Source organism: Mandrillus leucophaeus, unplaced genomic scaffold (genome assembly GCF_000951045.1).
Source record: "Mandrillus leucophaeus isolate KB7577 unplaced genomic scaffold, Mleu.le_1.0 Scaffold13, whole genome shotgun sequence".
Classification (NCBI taxonomy): domain Eukaryota; kingdom Metazoa; phylum Chordata; class Mammalia; order Primates; family Cercopithecidae; genus Mandrillus; species Mandrillus leucophaeus.
Genome location: NW_012101254.1, coordinates 52,316 through 70,110, shown reverse-complemented (window position 1 = coordinate 70,110; position 17,795 = coordinate 52,316). Strand labels below are relative to the sequence as shown.

The following is a 17,795-nucleotide window of genomic DNA, read 5'->3' as shown; positions in this document are numbered from 1 at the left end:
TAAAATCTCGCGAGATCTGATGGGTTTCTGTTTTCACTTAGGTCTCATTCCTCTCATCTGCCACCACGTAAGATGTGCTTTTCACCTTCTGTCATGATTGTGAGCCCTCCCTAGCCACGTGGAACTGAGTCCATTAAACTTCTTTTTCTTTATAAATTACCCAGTCTTGGTATGTCTTTATCAGCAGTGTGTGAATGGACTAATACTTGACTCCTGTGTTTAAACTATTTATTCTTTCTTTCATCTGTTTGTTTCAAAGAAAATAACAAGTCTTAATTAACCCTCTCACATCTCCTTCAGGTTGGACAAGTTTAGTAATTTCCCCTCTTCCTGCCTAAGAAACAAATCTACAGATGGAAAGCAATATCACCGCGACCTGTCTGACCTCACGTGACTGGCCCAAGATGCCATTCCAAGGAATAGAACCAGCCACTCTGCAGGAGGCTCCTACTCCATCACCTGAACGACATGTCTCCTCAAATAATCAAGGGAGGATTAAGACCTGGGCCAAGCTCTGGTAATGTCTATTATAATCTCCCAAAGACCTCGAGTTTCCTCAAACAAAATGCTTTGGGGACAATGGCCGTTCCTTCCAACAGGGCTCTACTCCCCTTTCTTTCCACTTGGCCTAAGAGCATCCTGATTGTCTCCCCAAACCCCTCTCAGATTATCACTGCCCACTCACCCCAGAAGTGTTTCGGATTTCAATGCATTTTCAGGTGGCCTGACACCATCAAGGAGAAAGCCTTGCTCAGGCACTAAATCTCTGTCATCTTATTTAGCACTTGCTAACCTCCACTCTAATGAAGGTGAAGGCCTAGCAGTTTACATTTGTACTATCTGTGGGTGGGAGGTAAGGGGTGCGGAATTACCATTGCAGGGAGTAGGTGGGCTTATAAACGGGGGGCACAGATAATCAAAATTCAAATCTGGGAAGGCTGGGAGTTTCCTAAACACACTCCAGAACAAAGTGAGGAAGCTTCCCTGCATCTCTTCCTCCAAATTCTGGTGCAGCTGGACTGGCCTAGCCACCAGATTCAGTTCACCTCTTGGGTCCCTTGAGATCATGCAATGTTATAACCAACCAGCTCACAGGAAGGAGACTCAGCCTTGGGCATTTCTTCTTTTCACCTCATGGTACCCAGAGGAGATGGGGAGGTGGCCAGGGTGCAATTGCCTCCTTAGATTAAGCGGTGAAACTCTGCCCAACAACCCAAAGCAAGTCTGCACCTTTGGCATGAGGCTCCCTGCAGAGGAAACAGCATGATCTCAAGAGCACAGCTCCCTTTCCTCTGTTTACCTGCACAGGATGCAGCCTCGTCTTGGTGCTTCCTATTCCTTCCACAGTTGTCACTGCAACATGGTGCAAGGAGCAGATGGGGGCCAGGCAGGCATTGGCAGAAAAGTGGCTAGAACCCCAGATTAAGGTCATTCCATTTATTGTCCACTCAGGTCATCAGAATGGGCCTGACTGTGGGCTCTGGAGGACTTTGTGAGGCTGTATGTTATGTCTCTCCGCTCCCATTTATGTTCTTGTATCTTCTACCAGTGTCCTCACCTCTCCACTGAAGACTCTGGGCAAGGAACAAAGGAAGCCCTTCTTGTAGGTAAAGAAAGCTGAGCCCTTCCAGAATCCTGTGGGATCAGGCATCAGAGCATCCTCAGCCTCTGAGCAGGAGCAAGGGAACCAGGGTCACTTTCAGTTGCCTGTTACTCAGCCTGACCCTGGAGGCTGAGTCAAGGGGAAGTTTCTCTGGCAGGCTGCAGCCTTGAAGCATGCTTCTGCCTGCAGGGCTCTTCCCTAGCCTCGGTGCCAGAACCTCCAATCACTTCGCTTCCCTGCATGTCCTCACCTCTATTGCTTTCATTTCTCTGTGGGGAAAGGGAGAGGGAACCTCCTGGCAACATGAGACACCAAGCCCTTAGCTAGGACTTCCTTGCATTCTTCTGTTACTCATCACTCATTCACTTGCAATCAGCATCAGTTTCTGAGTGCCAAACATGTCAGGCACCCTGCTGAGGGCTGGGGAAATAAAGATGAATAAGACGAAAGCTCTGCCCTTCAACAGCCTGCAGTCAACCGGGAAAACTGAAGCCCACGTGAAGGTGCAATTTAAATCTTGTTAAAGTAAATTTAAAAGGAGACCAGGCCTGAAGACTCAGCAGACAAAACCAGTTAGGCCTCATAAGTGACCCAAACTCTGCTTGATTTGCAGGAGAGTTTTAACTTGAGTTACTTCTTATGAATATCTTTATTTAAAAAAATAAGCCTTAAGATCAACCAATTAGAAGTAGTCAATGAACTTGTAATTATAGAACTAGGGACTTTCCAATGGGATAGACCAAATAAAGCAATTATATAATTGTAACCAGTCAAATACTTCTTTGTTCTTTGCCTGTGTCCATCCTACAAAAACCTCCTGCTTGCATTTCCCTGGTGGAGCACCTAAACTGCTTCTAATTTGGAGCTGCTTGAACTCGTGAACTGTTGTTTTCTCAAACTGTAAAAAAAATTGTATCATGCCTCAGTTTACCTGGGAAGGCTGTGCACAGGGCACTATGGGACCAGCACAGTCAAGGGGCACCTAACCCGGTCCTGAGAGATCCAGGATGGCTTCCTGGAGGTGGTGATATTTTCATCCAGTTCTAAAGAGCTAGTAAGAGTTAGCCAGGTAGGGAAATCCTAGGAGAACGTCCCAGCTTAAACAAAGACCAAGCAATTAGTGGGCCTGTGTCATTGATATTTCACAATTATCTCTGCTTGAATGGAGTGCTGGGCCCATGGTGAGAAAGAAAACTGGAGAAGAAATGTGGGGCCTACTGTGCAGGGCCTTGCCCACTAAGCAAAGAGATTTTGTCCTGGGGGCAATGAAGAGTTATTGACGGGTTTTATGGAATGTGATATAAACCTGGATTTTAGAAAAGTCATTTTATCAACAGTTCGGAGCCTGGTCAATATTATAAGCCTAGAACATACTTGCTAAGAGATCATTCTACAGTTTTCCTGTGCACAGATTCTCCTTAAAAAAAGGGGCTCACACACATGCACATGCACACACATACACTCATGCACTCCCTCACAAGTTGGTCCTGCATCACAGCCCCCACGTGGATGGTGCCAGCAGGCAAAGGATACACGATCTTGTTCTGCAGACGATCATACTTGGAGAGCATCACTGTGCAAGCCCCACAGCCTCCCTCTCCACAGCCGAGCTTGGTTCCACTCAGCCCCACTGGGTGGTCAAGAGTTAAGGAGAATGAACTCAGGGAGAGGAGTCTGCTGGGTTGCTAGGAAATGCATAGGCAGAGCCGTGGGCAGAGCCATTCATTCCCACATGTGCTCAGGCCCCTTAACCGAGGAAGGCAGCAGGCCCACTGGCCTCCTTATTCAGAGAGACTGCACTGCACCCCAGGAAGGCAGGGAACAGGGCCATCTCCACTGCACAGAAGAGCAAAGGCATCAGGACCCCATGGACAGCACCCAAGTAGAATCTCTTGGGACATGAGTTCTAGGACCGGTCAGTCCTAGAGCCTTCTCTTGGGTTGAGGTCTTCTGTGTGTGAGCAGGTAAATCATACACCTGAGCATACGGGGCAGTTCTCACATCACTCCCAGCTGGGCACACCATGAAGCCGCTTGGGTCAGAATGAGACATTGATCTGTTCTGGGACCTCTGAGTCCTCGCTTTTCACTCTGAACTTTTGGGCTGATAAATCCCCAAGAATCAAAATTAGGGCTAGACCAGAGGCTTTTGAATATTTGGCCCACAAGATACGTGAATGGAAATTAAAATAGAGTGGTTTGTTTTTAGGTCAGCGTCCAATACTGGGCCACACTCTTATATATACTTGCAGAAAGATCATCGGCTACTTTGAGTTTTAAAAAGTGCTAACTAGTGAGCTATTCTAGAGAACAGCTATTGCGGAGGTCACTTTCCCTGAGTCACATTGTGGCTTCTCCCTCAGACCTGCAGGCCTCTAAGCCGCCCACCACCTACTGAAGATGGAGGGAACTGAGGGGATTATCGCCTGGTCACTTCTCTCATTTTCAAGACAAAATTTAAAAACAATGATATAACATCTTATTTTGGAAGAGCACTTACACCTAGATACCTGTTTGACCTTCAGAATGATTTGGTTAGCAGGTAGGAAAGAAACTTCCTCATAGATTTGAAAAACAACAAACTGAGACCCAAGACATAACGTGGGTCACAGAAGATGACACAGGAACTCATGTTGCCCTGCCATTGTGGCCACATCACAGCCATCTGACTCCAGACTGGGTGAGCTCCCTTCATCACGCTCCTTCCTCCCCAGCACATCTGTGAAGGTTTGCTGTGTCCTAGTCAGGGTATACACAGCTCTCAGCGGGTCATACAACTCTGGGGGCACCAGAAGATGAATGGTGGCAGTCTAAAGTCTAGCAAGGTCTTCTCCCAGCCTGGAGACCTCTCTGGAAGCTAGGGTAAAAGTCAAGGCTGGAGTTTTCTCCCCAATCTGGAACGCCCATAAATTGTCTCTGAGCACAGACAGCCATAAGCTGCAAGGTCATCCTATTTATGTGCCAGCTTTCAATTTTGCATTTCATTTAAGATGTGACACAGCCAATTGCTGTGATAAGGAATTTCTGAGGCTTCTGGGCCTTCAAAACTACAATGGAAATGATTTAAAAACTAAAATTAGTTTTATTATTAGAAAGCTAAAATTGATCTCAATAATCTCTGAGAATGAGCTTCTCTTCCCAGACCTCCCAGGTAGATGGGCTGTAAATGGAGTTCCATGCAAGCACCTGATCCGATCCAGTGACACTTTCACTCCCCAGCACCCCCAGGTTTATCTTCTGTGAACTTCCAGATACACCCACTTAAGGTAAAAGTTCCAGAACAAAGTACACCAAAGCCAACCACCGTACTGTATGATAGGAGGGGAGCAAACCAGAGTGAAATCATGGGCTTCAGACTCACTTCTGTGGGGGTTGAAATAATCCTTGCTGTCCCCATATATGTCACTGGAAAGATCCACTAGACACCCGCCCTGGGAGAAGGAGGGTTTTGTTGACAGAGGTCAGGATGAGCACAGTCCTGCCGACAGGCCCCCTGGAGCGCTGCCAGTGTGGGTGAGAGGTTGGGAACATAGCTCTAGGCTTTGGTGCAGTCTCCATCACTATTTCCCCAGAACACACTAGCAAAAGGCAGGTCACTTCACATATCAAGGCCTCAGTTCCTCCTCTGTGGAAAGGGAGTGTTATGCTTCCATGGGATTCCTGTGGAGATTGAGGTGAGCTGCACAAATCACTTTGAATCCTGCCTGTATATAGGAAGTGCTCATTAAATGTTAACTCTAATTATTATTATTGTTTTAGTTCCAAGGTCTCAGAATACTTCTGATACTCAGAACTAAAGATTTAGGGGCTCTTCCAGAAGCTCCCCGACACTGAGTGAGGAGCAGCACCCCAGTCTCTCTAAAGAGTTCCCCCGCCCTCCAGGGCTCCCTGTTTGCTGTTTCTACAATGAATGCTACCTGTATAGGATTCCTACCTCAAGCATCCTTTTCCCAATAGACATAACTTCCCTTGCTTCCCTCCACCTAGGCAGAGCTGGAAACATTCCCCAGGAACTGCATTTATGTATTAAGCAAATGTCACCTAAGGAAGGCCCCCTCTTCCCACAGAGGAATGACCATGAAGCTCACCAAGGCTAATGAGGGCCTTTCTACAGGCCCTGGATTAAACCTTGGCATTACTAGAGTCTTAGCTGGGAGACACCTCAAAGATCACCACAAACAATCCTCTCATTCAGTAGCTGAGAATGTCAGATTACAGGGGCAACTAAAATGCAGGTATCCCAAGTCTTAATCCAGCGCTCTTTCCTCCACACCTCATGGCCACCCCACCAGTCACTAGGAAACAATGTAAGGCCCAGAGAATCAGTCACCATTCCCCCTCTTCTCCATCACTCCCACTCCAAAGTCAGGATACACCTTCTTCTCAGGTAGGCCAAAAGGGTTGTCTCTGGATCTGCATTTTTCTCCACCACCTATTAAAAGAAATGAAAGAAAAATATATCATAGGTATACTTAGTCATCCTTCTGCAATTTCTTCCTTGTCTCACTCAAGAATTTGTAGAGTTAGTGGGAAGTGTGATATAGTTTGGAAGTTGCCCCTCTAAAGCTCATGTTTAATTGTAATCCCCAGTGTTGAAAGTGGGGCCTAGTGGGAAGCAGTATGATCACGGGGGCAGATTTCTCATGAATGGCTTAGTGCTACCCCCTTAGTCGTGAATTAGTTCTCACGAGATATTTAAAAGTGCGTGGCATCGCCTCCTTCTCTCTCTCTCTTGCTCTTACTCTGGCCATGTGATGTGCCTGCTCCCACTTTGCCTTCTGCCATGAGTAAAAACTCCCTGAGGCCTCCCCAGAAGCCGAGCACATGCCGGTGTCATGCTTGTACAGCCTGCAGAACTGTGAGCCAATCAAATCTCTTTTCTTATAAATGACCCAGCCTCGGGTGTTTCTTTATAGCAAAGCATGAAAGGGCTAATACAATGTGCTAAATAGATCATGATCATGAAAACATAGGTATTTTTATTCACAATTCCTTAAGAATGAACCTATAAACTACAGCCAGACTATGTATATGCTCAAATCCTTAAATTCTAAAATTGTACCTCAGTGCTCACCTTGGGACCCACCACAGAACATGCAGGCATTGCACCTTCCACTTTGGTTCCACCAAAGCAAAGTCCCCTTCAAATCAAACCTGTTATCTCATTTCAACGGCTAGATCACACCTGTGAATTCCAGGGGCCTCTGAGAGCATGGCATGCAGATCTTGGACTTTGCCTCTTTGAGTATACACTCTCAGACCCTGTGTGTGACTGTGGAAAGCCAGTCTGTTGGCCTGTGCTCAGAGCAGAGCATTGCATGTGATGGGTATTAGTCAACACTAACACATATCAGAAATGGAAGAGAAATCTCAAACCAAAGATCCCTCACTAGGTTCAATAAGGTGGAAAAAGTGGTCTAGAAAGTGCGATGTCAGTTTCCACTGTGAATTGTCAAAGGAAATCTACGAAAACCCGTTTCAGTACTTCTCACACATTACCAAAGCTTAAAAGGATGTGGATTATTGAAATAATAAAGACAGAGAATTCATTATGAGGTTTTTGTTAGACGGAACTATACTACCCACACCTTCCTAAAGGAGAAGGGGAGGAGTATTTGCCTCCCACCTCAAACTTAGTGAGGGGGCTTACTTTGTGCTACAAAGAAATCTAACATGCCACCTTTGCAGCATAGGGGAAGAGATAGGCTTAACAAGAAATCAGTACTGACAATGACAAGTTTAAACTCCTCTTTAAACTTAAGTTGGAGATGTGGCTGTGCTGGGGTTGGTACATACTCCCAGAGCTTGGCAGAGCAAAGGATGCGGAAGTGTTGGCTATGGATGTAATGCAAGCCATTCACGAGATAAAAAGAGTTAGCTTGGAGGTCTTTAAATCATTTCCCAAAATACAGGATGGAGCCTTCAATAAAGAGAGACTGTGTGCAGTGGACTTCCCCAAACTGGAGGCTGATGGAGAACAGCAACCTGAGAAAAGTGCATCACTCGTGTCATGACACATGCATGCAAATATTCTCTGTGGTGGCCCTTGAAGATCCTTGAAAGCCATCACAAGAAGAATGAAAGAGTCAGCTCCAAACACCTAAAAGACTCGGAAAGCTGGAAGCCACCTTACAACAGTACCAATTAAAGGAGAGCTATCTTGCTATCCTCACCACACCATCCTGAATTGAGACTGTTTGGAAACTTAAAAATAACCATAGGATTCTTTGTTGACTAAGAGTAATAAAAAGTTCATGAAACTTCCAGAATTTGTCCTTTGAATAAAGTTTAAAGGAAAGTAGATGAAATTAACATGAGTCCAGCTTACTCAATATCCTGGTTACAAATCATAGAAGAAATCATAAATGTGCAAAATAGCAATCTTTATCACCTTTCTTGTAGGTAACAGTAAGAGCCTCTTAGCTTACTACCACATTGTTCATTTCTCCTGTACTGCAGTTCTGCTTTTATCACATCACATCAGTTCCCTGCTCAATGCCTTTCATGACCACCCACATATTCAAGGTGACATCCAAGTTCCTTAGGTTGTCTTTCAAGGCCCTTTTCAATATATTCCCAATCTTCATTTTCAGCCTTTCTCCCTTCTACTTCCCTGCCAAGCTGGTCATCTTACTGTACTAAAAATACATTTTATATCTTCTAACTCCTGTGCCTTTGACTACGCTATTCCTCTTCCACCTGCATTTTGCCTTATCAGAAGACTTCAAACAATTTCTTCATAAAGGCTTTCCATACCACTCTAGCCACAAGTGGATTGCTATAGAGAATGGCTGTACCACTCTCAAGGTGTGGCAGCAGGATCACCACGGTGCACTCCATTAAACACTCTCAACAGGATACCAGTGGGTATCCCCAAGGAAAAACATTTTGTAGGGAAGTGAGTTAAGGAAATGTTGGGTTAAGCAGATCGCTCTGGTAAAACTCGAGCATCAAAAGAAGTAACAGCCATAATGGGCTATAACACATTAAATATCATTAAAATCTATGAGTCCAAATTGATAGTCAACAAACAAAGAAATGGAAGATATGGAAAAGCTCTTCCTGACAGAAGAATGTCATCTAATAAATATGATTGGCCATCTTGTAATCAGCACAATAACTGATCCAGTTAAGAATCATCAGTGGAAATTAGTACAACCACTACGGTTATACAGAACAGTTTGAAGGTTCCCCCAAAAATTAAGAATAGAGCTACCATATGACCCAGCAATCCCACTGCTGGGTATATACATAAAAGAAAGGAAGTCAGTATATAAAACAGATATCTGCACACCTATGTTTTTTGCAACATTATTCACAACCACCAACATTTGGAAGCAACCTAAGTGTCCATGAACAGATGAATGGAAAAGAAAATGTGGTCATATACACACTAGAGTGCTATTTAGCCATAAAAAAGAATGAGATCCTGTCATTTGCAACAACATGGACGGATGGAGCTGGAGGTCATTATGTTAAGTGAAATAAGTCAGTCACAGAAAGACAAACTTCACATGTTTTCACTTATTTGTGGGAGCTAAAAATCAAAACAATTGAACTCATAGAGATAGAGTAGAAGGATGGTATCAGAGGCTGGGAAGGGTAGTAGGGAGTAGGAGGAAAGTAGGGATGGCCAATAGGTACAAAAAATAGAAAGAATGAATAAGATAGAGTGTTGGATAACACAACAGAGTAACCAGAGTCAATAATAATTAAATTGTACATTTAAAAATAACTAAAAAAGTATAATTGAGTCATTTGTAACACAAAGGATAAATGCTTGAGGAGATGAATACCACATTTTCTATCATGTAATTATTACACATTGCATGCCTGCATCAAAGTATCTCATGTACCCCATAAATATGTAGATCTACTATGTACAAAATTAAAATCAAAAATTAAAAATTAAAGGGCTTTCCATCTCCCCTTCTTTCTCTTTCCTTCTGGTTTTTATGTAAATGTTGCAATGAGTCATCAGTGACTATTAGATCAAGTGTAATACAGAACTCCTAAAACTCAACAACTATAAAACCCAATTCAGAAATGGGCAAAGGACTTGAACAGACATTTCTCCAAAGAAGATCTACAAATGGCCAACAAGTAAATGAAAAGATGCTGAACATCACTGATCAGAACTATAATGAGATTTCACCTTATACCCATTAGGATGGCTACAATCAACAAACAAACAAATAAACAAACAGAAAATAAGTGTTGGTAAGGATGTGGAGAAACTGGAACACCTGTCCACTGTTGGTGGGAATACAAAATGACACAGTCACTGTGGAAAAATAGTAGAACGGTTCCACAAAGAAGTAAAAATAGAACTAGCATATGATCCAGCAATTCCACATCTGGATTTATACACAAAGTAATTGAAATCAGGGTCTCAGATATTCGTACGCCTGAGTTCTTGGCAACGTTATTCACAGTAGCCAAAATGTGAAAGCAACCAAAGTGTCCATCAATAGATGAATGGATAAGCAAAATGTGGTACATCCATACAATGGAATATTATTCAGCTTTAGAAAGGAAGGAATTTTTGATATATGCTACAACATAGATGAACATTATGCTAAATGAAATAAGTCAGTCACAAAAAGACATACTGTATGATTCCCCTTAAGTGAGGTACTTTAGTCAAATTCATAGAGATAGAAAAAATGATGGTTTCCAGGGACTGGAGGAAAGGTAGAATATGGAGTTATTCTTTAGTAAATTTATAGAGTTTGTCTTAAAAAATGAAAGAAGTTATGGAGGGGGAAGGTGGTGATGGTTGCCCAATATTATAAATGTATGTAATACCACTGAACTGTACACATAAAAATGATTAAGATGGTAAATTTTACACATTTTACCACAATAAAAATTATTTTAAAAAAGAATATCAATGGATACTCAAACTAGTGGGTGAAAATTTGATGAACAAGAATTTGTATCATTCCAAAGTATCTTCTCACATAGCCTCTATTAATTATAAAGGTAAAGCAAAGTTATCTTACAGTGAGGAAACTTGGTGGATAACACCTTAGCCAAGTCATCAAAGTTCGCATCACAAAGAAGACCCAAAAACTGATGTTAAAAAAACAAACCTAATGATAGAAAGCAGTGAGAAAAACACATTACTTCTATGGTATTCCTGCCCCCAAATGCAGACTCTGAATCTAATTATAAGAAAGCATAATACAATTCAATATGAGCAACATTCTAAGAAATAACTGGCCTGTTCTTTTCAGAAACACCAATGTCATGAAAGACAAAGGAAAGCTGAGGAGCTGTTCTAGATTAGAGAAGGCTAAAGACATGGCAACCAGCTGCAAGGCATAATCCTGGATTCCGAGCTGGGGCTGGGGAGTTATAAATGCCAGTATTGGGAAAATTGGAATACATTTGCGTAAAGTTTATAGTATCACAACAAAGCTAAGTTTCCTGATTTCTATAAATGGACTATAGTTTTGTAAGAATATATTTATTCTGGCTGGGTGCAGTGGCTCACGCCTGTCATCCCAGCACTTTCGGTGGCTAAGGTGGGTGGATCACGAGGTCAGGAGTTCAAGATCAGCCTGGCCAAGATGGTGAAACCCCGTCTCTACTAAAAATACAAAAAATTAACTGGGTGTGGTGGTGGGTGCCTATAATCCCAGCTACTCTGTAGGCTGAGGCAGTGAATTGCTTGAATCCAGGAGGCAGAGGTTGCAGTGAACCGAGATCATGCTACTGCACTCCAGCCTGGTGACAGAGCGAAACTCCGTCTCAAAAAAAAAAAAAAAAAGAAAAGAAAAGAATATATTTATTCATATGATAAGAGGTAAAGGAATACGATGTCTGAAACTTACTGTCAAATGGTTCAGAAATCTATCTTATACTATATATTCATTTCTATTAATTATGTACATTTATATATAATTATTTATGTACTTATAATATATACTTGTGTATCTGTGTGTGTGCCCAGAGCAAGAAAGAGAGAATGATGAAGCAAATGTGGCAAAACGTTAATAGTTGGTAAAGCACATAAAGGGTGTTTAATACCTCCTTGTGTTCTTCTTGCAATTTTTCTTTAAACATAAAATAATTGTAAAATACAAAGTTAGAGGAGTAATTTATTTAGTACAGGATTTCTCAAAATTTTAAAAATTCATCCACTTATTCCATCCACACTAGTTTGACACTGTATACCATGCACTGTGATAAGTGGTTTAAGAATATCCAAGAAGAGCATCTCATGCTGCTAGTTTTCTGTGAAATACATTTCAGAATGTATTACTTTGTCTAATTATAATCCATCTCTCCAACTAGTCTATAGGCTCCAAAACGGCAAATGCCTGATCTTAGAGATCTTATTCCTCCAGTGCATAGCCCACTGTCTGAGGCCTCAGAGGGAGCTTGATAAATGTTGACTACATGGGGAGTGAGCAAGTGAATGATGAGTGAGTGAGTGAGTGAGTGAGTGAAAGTCACCGTGAGGATCTCTGTAGCCAACACTCACTTGTTGTGGGGATCACTCGTGGACACCTTTGGCTGCACCCTACCTGCCAAATCCTGCCAGATTCTTCCAGGTGCCACAGTCTCCCCTAGACAGAGTGACTACTCAGAAAAGCTAGAATGCTGCCTTGCAAAAACGCTGTCATTACAACAACAACAACAAAAAAAAAACAAAAAAAAAAACAAAAAAAAAACTGGACAGTTCCTTCCCTTTGACTCTGACTCTAGAACAAAAGAAGATGTGAAAACAATAGTCATCAAGGCTCATCACCACCACAGAAGGCCCTAGAGGTATTCAACTTTTTGCATCTAACACCTTCTGCAGGACCCCATTTAGTGAAAACAGAGTCCTGGACAGTGGTACAAAACAAGGAGAGGAGTAGGCTCACATTTAAGAATGAGTCACTAAGTTCTTAGAGCTTCTTTGGTAACTACTTGCACAATTCCTGTAACAAAAGGTCTAGAATATCTTCGGAATAAAAATGAGGACAACTTTCTCACAGCTGTCATTGTTTGCCCAGGAATTCCCTTGCTTGGCCTTGTTTTTACAGCACTACTTTCACATAATTACTTTCTGCATTGCCCTTCTGCCTTTCTTGAAGTTTCTGAACATGCTGCACCATTATAAATTACAAACATGGATATTCATCACAGAAACTGGCAGTAGTAGAAGCTTCTAGAAATAATAGGGTTTGATGTGATGGTACCATTTAAAAATTTAAAAATACTTTCCTAAAGTGAAAGTAAAATGCAAGGGAAAATAATTTTCCCCAAACCAGATTTACCTTGAAATGCTTCTTTCTAGATTTAGTGCATAACAGCAAGCCATCCCTGAAGAACAGCAGAAATGTACACTTTCACACGTTAACCAATGGTTTGGTTTAATAAACAATAAAACCTAAGAGTAAGACATAACCTTGGAATTCATTGAATCTAGCTGTTTAACCAATGTAAAAATTACTAATAAAAATTTCAGAGATGCCTTTGTGTAAGTAGGTCTCCTAGAAAGCCAGTTGCACAATGGTTTCCTAAATTTCTACACTGTAATTGCTGAATGAAAGAAGTTGTTTGAAATGTTGGATGCAAAATCTTACTACTATCAACTTGAAAGCTTTGCCCTATTTCTTGGGTTGGTGCCAGGCACCATCCCTGCAAAGGATGCAGCTCAGAGAGGAAACTCTGAACCCAGAAGAACATGGCTGTCCCCATTCCCCAGCACCTCCCAAAGGCACCACTCAAAGGGAATCCATCAATCTTTGGAGCACCAATGCTGAAACAGCTCATGAAATATCTTTTACGGTCACCCACACACATCCTGGAAATTTAAGACCTAGGAGTCCTGTGAAGCACATTATTATTCTTGAAAATTACATCAAAAGTCACTCAAAATTACATCAAAAGTTTCTCAACTCAATGCAAAAGTGCCAATATAGCAAGACAAATAAAATTGCCCTTATCTGGGGGACACATTGGGCACATTCATCACGCACTGTCCACACAGTTAGTTACAATGTGTAACTATGGGACTCTTTTACTATCCTTTTCATTCCCAAGTGGGGAGTTGAACAGGTGTGAGCATCTCAGCAGTGTTGTAGGGGGGCAAATGGAGGCTGGAGACCATGTAATATGCTTGCCCCCTGTCTCCCTGCACCACATTAAAATTTGCAAAGATTCTCACTCTTGTCCAAGGGCTGCTACCCATGTCACCTTCCCTAAGTCCCTGTGCACCAATAAGGTAAATTCAAGTAGGTGAGAGATTTGCAACTTACATGTAGAACTAAGTGTGTGGGGGTGGGGAGTGCGGAGAATGCGGGAGATGCCCTTTATGGAAAAAAAAATTGTGGTTTGCCACAAGATGTCAGTATATGTCACCACACAGTGAATCAGGACTGGCTGTTAAACCTATATATATAATATATTAGATTCAAAGGCTGCGTACATCTTATATCCTGATAAAAGCAAGAAAACACATTCCTGTTCCTTCTCTCTGTAAAAAGAGCAACATAAATTTTAGGATATATTTGATTAAACCCAGAAATAGAAGTGTAGTGATGACCTCAAATCTCACCTAGAACTCAACTCCCCTTTCTCATTCTGTGCCAATCTCCACTACTGCAGAGAGTTGGCAGCTAGTTCACAGATGCCTCTCTGCTTGCCTCTCTCTCCCTCATTCCTTTGCCTTCTGAGTATCTTGTCTGTGCTCTAGCCCTGAGAAGGTCTTCTTCCCCAGCGTTACCAAAATGCAGCAACACCTTTAAAGGGAGAGAGAGAAAGACAGGATAACAATTAAGAGGGAACAGGAAAGACAGAGAACAAGATATGGCTCTTCCAGAGGACAGATGTCCCCTCCCAGGGAGCAGGGACAACAAACCAGAGGTCAGCTCCTACTTACCTTTCTGCCGTTCACAAAGAAAACCAACTCGTCCGCTGTCATTGCCACAGGTTGGGGTCCCTCAACTCCAGGTACCTCACTCCTAAGAGACACTGGCAGGTAGTTATCACTGCTCTGTAACCTGAAAATTATGCCTCCCAATAAAATGAAATACGGTCCACCAATAGGAGGGAACCAGCTCAGAGCTTCAGGGCACGAAGAGTTCTTGGCAAAAGCCACTGGATTACGTAATCAAGGAAAGCGCAAACAATCATGCACAGCAAATTACATGTGTCAAAGAGCACGGGTGTGTCACACCTGTGTCTCCACACCTGTGTCAAAGAGCACAGGAAAATACATCCAGATACCAGTAGGGTTGTTGCCTTGGCACTAGGTGACTGTGGGTCTTGGGCACTGCTCTCATGAAACCTGCTTTGTCCTCCCACTTGCTGCAAGACAGAGAAGGGGAAGACAGAAGAGGGGAAGGACCATTGTCAGAGTCACTGCTAATAGAACTGATTCACGCCCTCCATCATTTTACCATTCAGGTTTACAGAAACACAGACTGAGTGCATGAATGCAAGAGTCACTCTTTCGCAGCCTGGTGGAATAGAGAGGTCACAGGAAATGGAGCCCCATGAACCTGACTCAAATCCTGGCATTTGACCTCAGCATGTTACTTACTACCTTCAGAACGCAGATTGTTTTCATCTTGTACAGGATCATAGAATGACATCAAGAATAGAAGAATGAGGGACAAATGACATTTTGGAAGTGCCTTGTAAATTTACAAAGAACCAAAACATTTATCACTGTTGAAAAGACATCATCAACATCTCAACAAAGAAAATCCTAATAGCAAACTATTTTTGAGATTTGTCTTTTATTTGTTTCTCTCATCCTTGACAAGTTGTCAGAGTAACTCATAAAAGTATTTCAAAACACCAAAGATATTAAAATGCTCATACCACATAGTCATAGGCTGCAGTAACACATAGCTGAAAAAAACCTTTCCCCATCCGATATCCATTAACTGTCAGTGTAAACACAGATGTGCACATCCACTGAAGCAACACTAATGGGCTCTCTGCAGTCCAGCACCCTCCCAACTGCCCCTACCAGTTCTCTAGTTCAACACACACACACACACACACACTCTCTCTCACTCTCTCTCACACACTCTCTCTCACACACACAATCTCTCTCACACACACAATCTCTCTCTCACGCACTCTCTCTCTCACACCCTCTCTCTCTCACACGCACACACACTCTCTCTCTCTCACACACACTCTCTCTCACACACACACACAGACACACACTCTCTCTGTCTCTCACACACACACACACACACACACACACACACACACACACAGGCCAGCATTCACTCTGGTCTTCTTCTGTCCTGTAATGACCCATATAGTGGCTCAGCCAGCCTTCCTTAGGTAGGACGCCTCCCCTACAACCCTAGCAGGCTACCTGAGGGGGAAGAAAGGAGTATTAGGCAGATGTACTTGATATAGCAACAGCTTAGAGAAAGTAAAGACTGCCAGGACAAGCACACAATCAACACAATGCCCCCTCCCACCACAGCCTTAATTTAACGAGGAGATGAAACTTTACTTGTTGGTTGACCAAATATCCCAGTTTGCCCTGGACTATCCTAGTTGCAGCCTTGAATCCCTGAAATATGCCTCAGAGATCCTAGTAAATCTTCAGTCCAGGGCAAACTGGGATGGTTGGTCACTATAAAACTGATTGTTGGCTAGGCACAGTGGCTCACACCTATAATCCCAGCACTTTGGGAGGCCAAGGCAGGTGGATCACCTGAGGTCAGGAGTTCGTGACCAGCCTGGCCAACATGGTGAAACCCTATCTCTACTAAAAATACAAATATCATCCGGGAGCAGTGGCCCACCTGTAGTCCCAGCTACTCTGGAGACTGAGGCAGGAGAATCACTTGAACCTGGGAGGCAGAGGTTGCAATGAGCCGAGATCGTGCCACTGCACTCCAGCCTGGGTGACAGAGTGAGGCTCCATCTCAAAAACAAAGACACAGCCAAAACTGGTTGTTAAATCTGGGAGATTCCCTACCCCAGATGCCATTTGGCAATGTCTAGGGATATATTTTATTGTCACAACTGGGGAGGGATGCTACTGGCATTTAATGGATGGAGGCCAGTAATGCCACTAAACACCCTACAAACCACAAGACAGTCCCACCCCAATAAAATGAACAACAATGAATGTCAATAGAGCCAAGCTGGAGAAATTCTGCCCTGAAAGAAAGAAGGAAGGAGCTGGGGAGAAAGGGACTGAGCCTAGATCATATTTTGTAATTAGTCAATTCTTTCAAACCCTCACAACTCTTTGATTGAGAGGCTTTTCCTCTATGCACTAATCTACCCAGTTTAACAAGCACTCACCTTCCTCTTGGGCATTCCCCAGCCAGTGTTCCAGGAAAAGCTAAAGGGATAGGCTGAGGAAAGAGCTCAGACTTTGGAGTTCCATAGGCTGGCTTGAATGTTAGCTCCACCACTTCTGTGTGACCTTTGGCAAAAATCTCTCTCTTGGCATCGATATTCTCATTTACAAAATGCAGGTGACCATACTTGCTTTGTAAGGACCAACTCTTTTTTTTTTTTTTTTAATTGAGACACCCGGCTAATTTTTGTGTGTTTTCAGTAGAGACCAGGTTTCACCGTGTTAGTCAGGATGGTCTTGATCTCCTGACCTTGTGATCCTCCTGCCTTGGCCTCCCAAAGTGCTGGGATTGCAGGCATAAGCCACCACGCCCAGCCTGTAAGGATTAACTCTTAGCAGAATGAAATAAAACATAGATTAAATCTGTTGTCCACAGGAGAAACTAATGTTGGTGTGCTTCTCCCCACTCAGTAAATCTTCAACCCCTCTCTTATCTACAGGTGAAAGTCCTCTCTATTACTACGAAGCATTGAAAGATAAAGTGAAATAAATTTTCAAAAGGGTTTGTGTTGTCAGCAGAATTTTCAGCTCTGTAATAACTAGTTGAAACCCCAAATACTGACATTTGACAAAAACTTGAATTGGTATAATTGCTTATTATTTAGCAAAATATTTGCCATCATTTTATTTCTGACTTAATTTTATTTCTTTAATTAACAAATTAAAATTGTACACATTTATCGTGTATAATATGATGTTTTCAAACACGTATACATTGTTAAATAGCTCCATTGAGCTGAATAACATACACGTTACCTCACATATTTATCATTTCTTCCGGTGAGTACAGTTAAATTGTCTTAGAGATTTTCAAAGTACACATCATTATTAAGTTACAGTGACCAAGTTG

At 42.6% G+C, this 17,795-nt stretch overlaps 1 protein-coding gene across 1 annotated transcript in view; it reads right to left on the bottom strand.

The window, feature by feature from the left end:
* Nucleotides 1-14,577, bottom strand: part of XDH (xanthine dehydrogenase) — a 75,093-nt gene extending 60,516 nt beyond the window's left edge. The window contains exons 1-4 of the mRNA XM_011972543.1: nucleotides 14,483-14,577; nucleotides 5,977-6,034; nucleotides 3,137-3,233; nucleotides 1,301-1,409 (exon numbers count right to left, since the gene is read on the bottom strand). Of these exons, the coding sequence (XP_011827933.1) occupies nucleotides 1,301-1,409; nucleotides 3,137-3,233; nucleotides 5,977-6,034; nucleotides 14,483-14,524 (306 nt within the window). The 5' untranslated portion in view covers nucleotides 14,525-14,577. The remainder of the gene's footprint in view (nucleotides 1-1,300; nucleotides 1,410-3,136; nucleotides 3,234-5,976; nucleotides 6,035-14,482) is intronic.
* Between the last annotated feature and the right edge of the window lie 3,218 nt (nucleotides 14,578-17,795).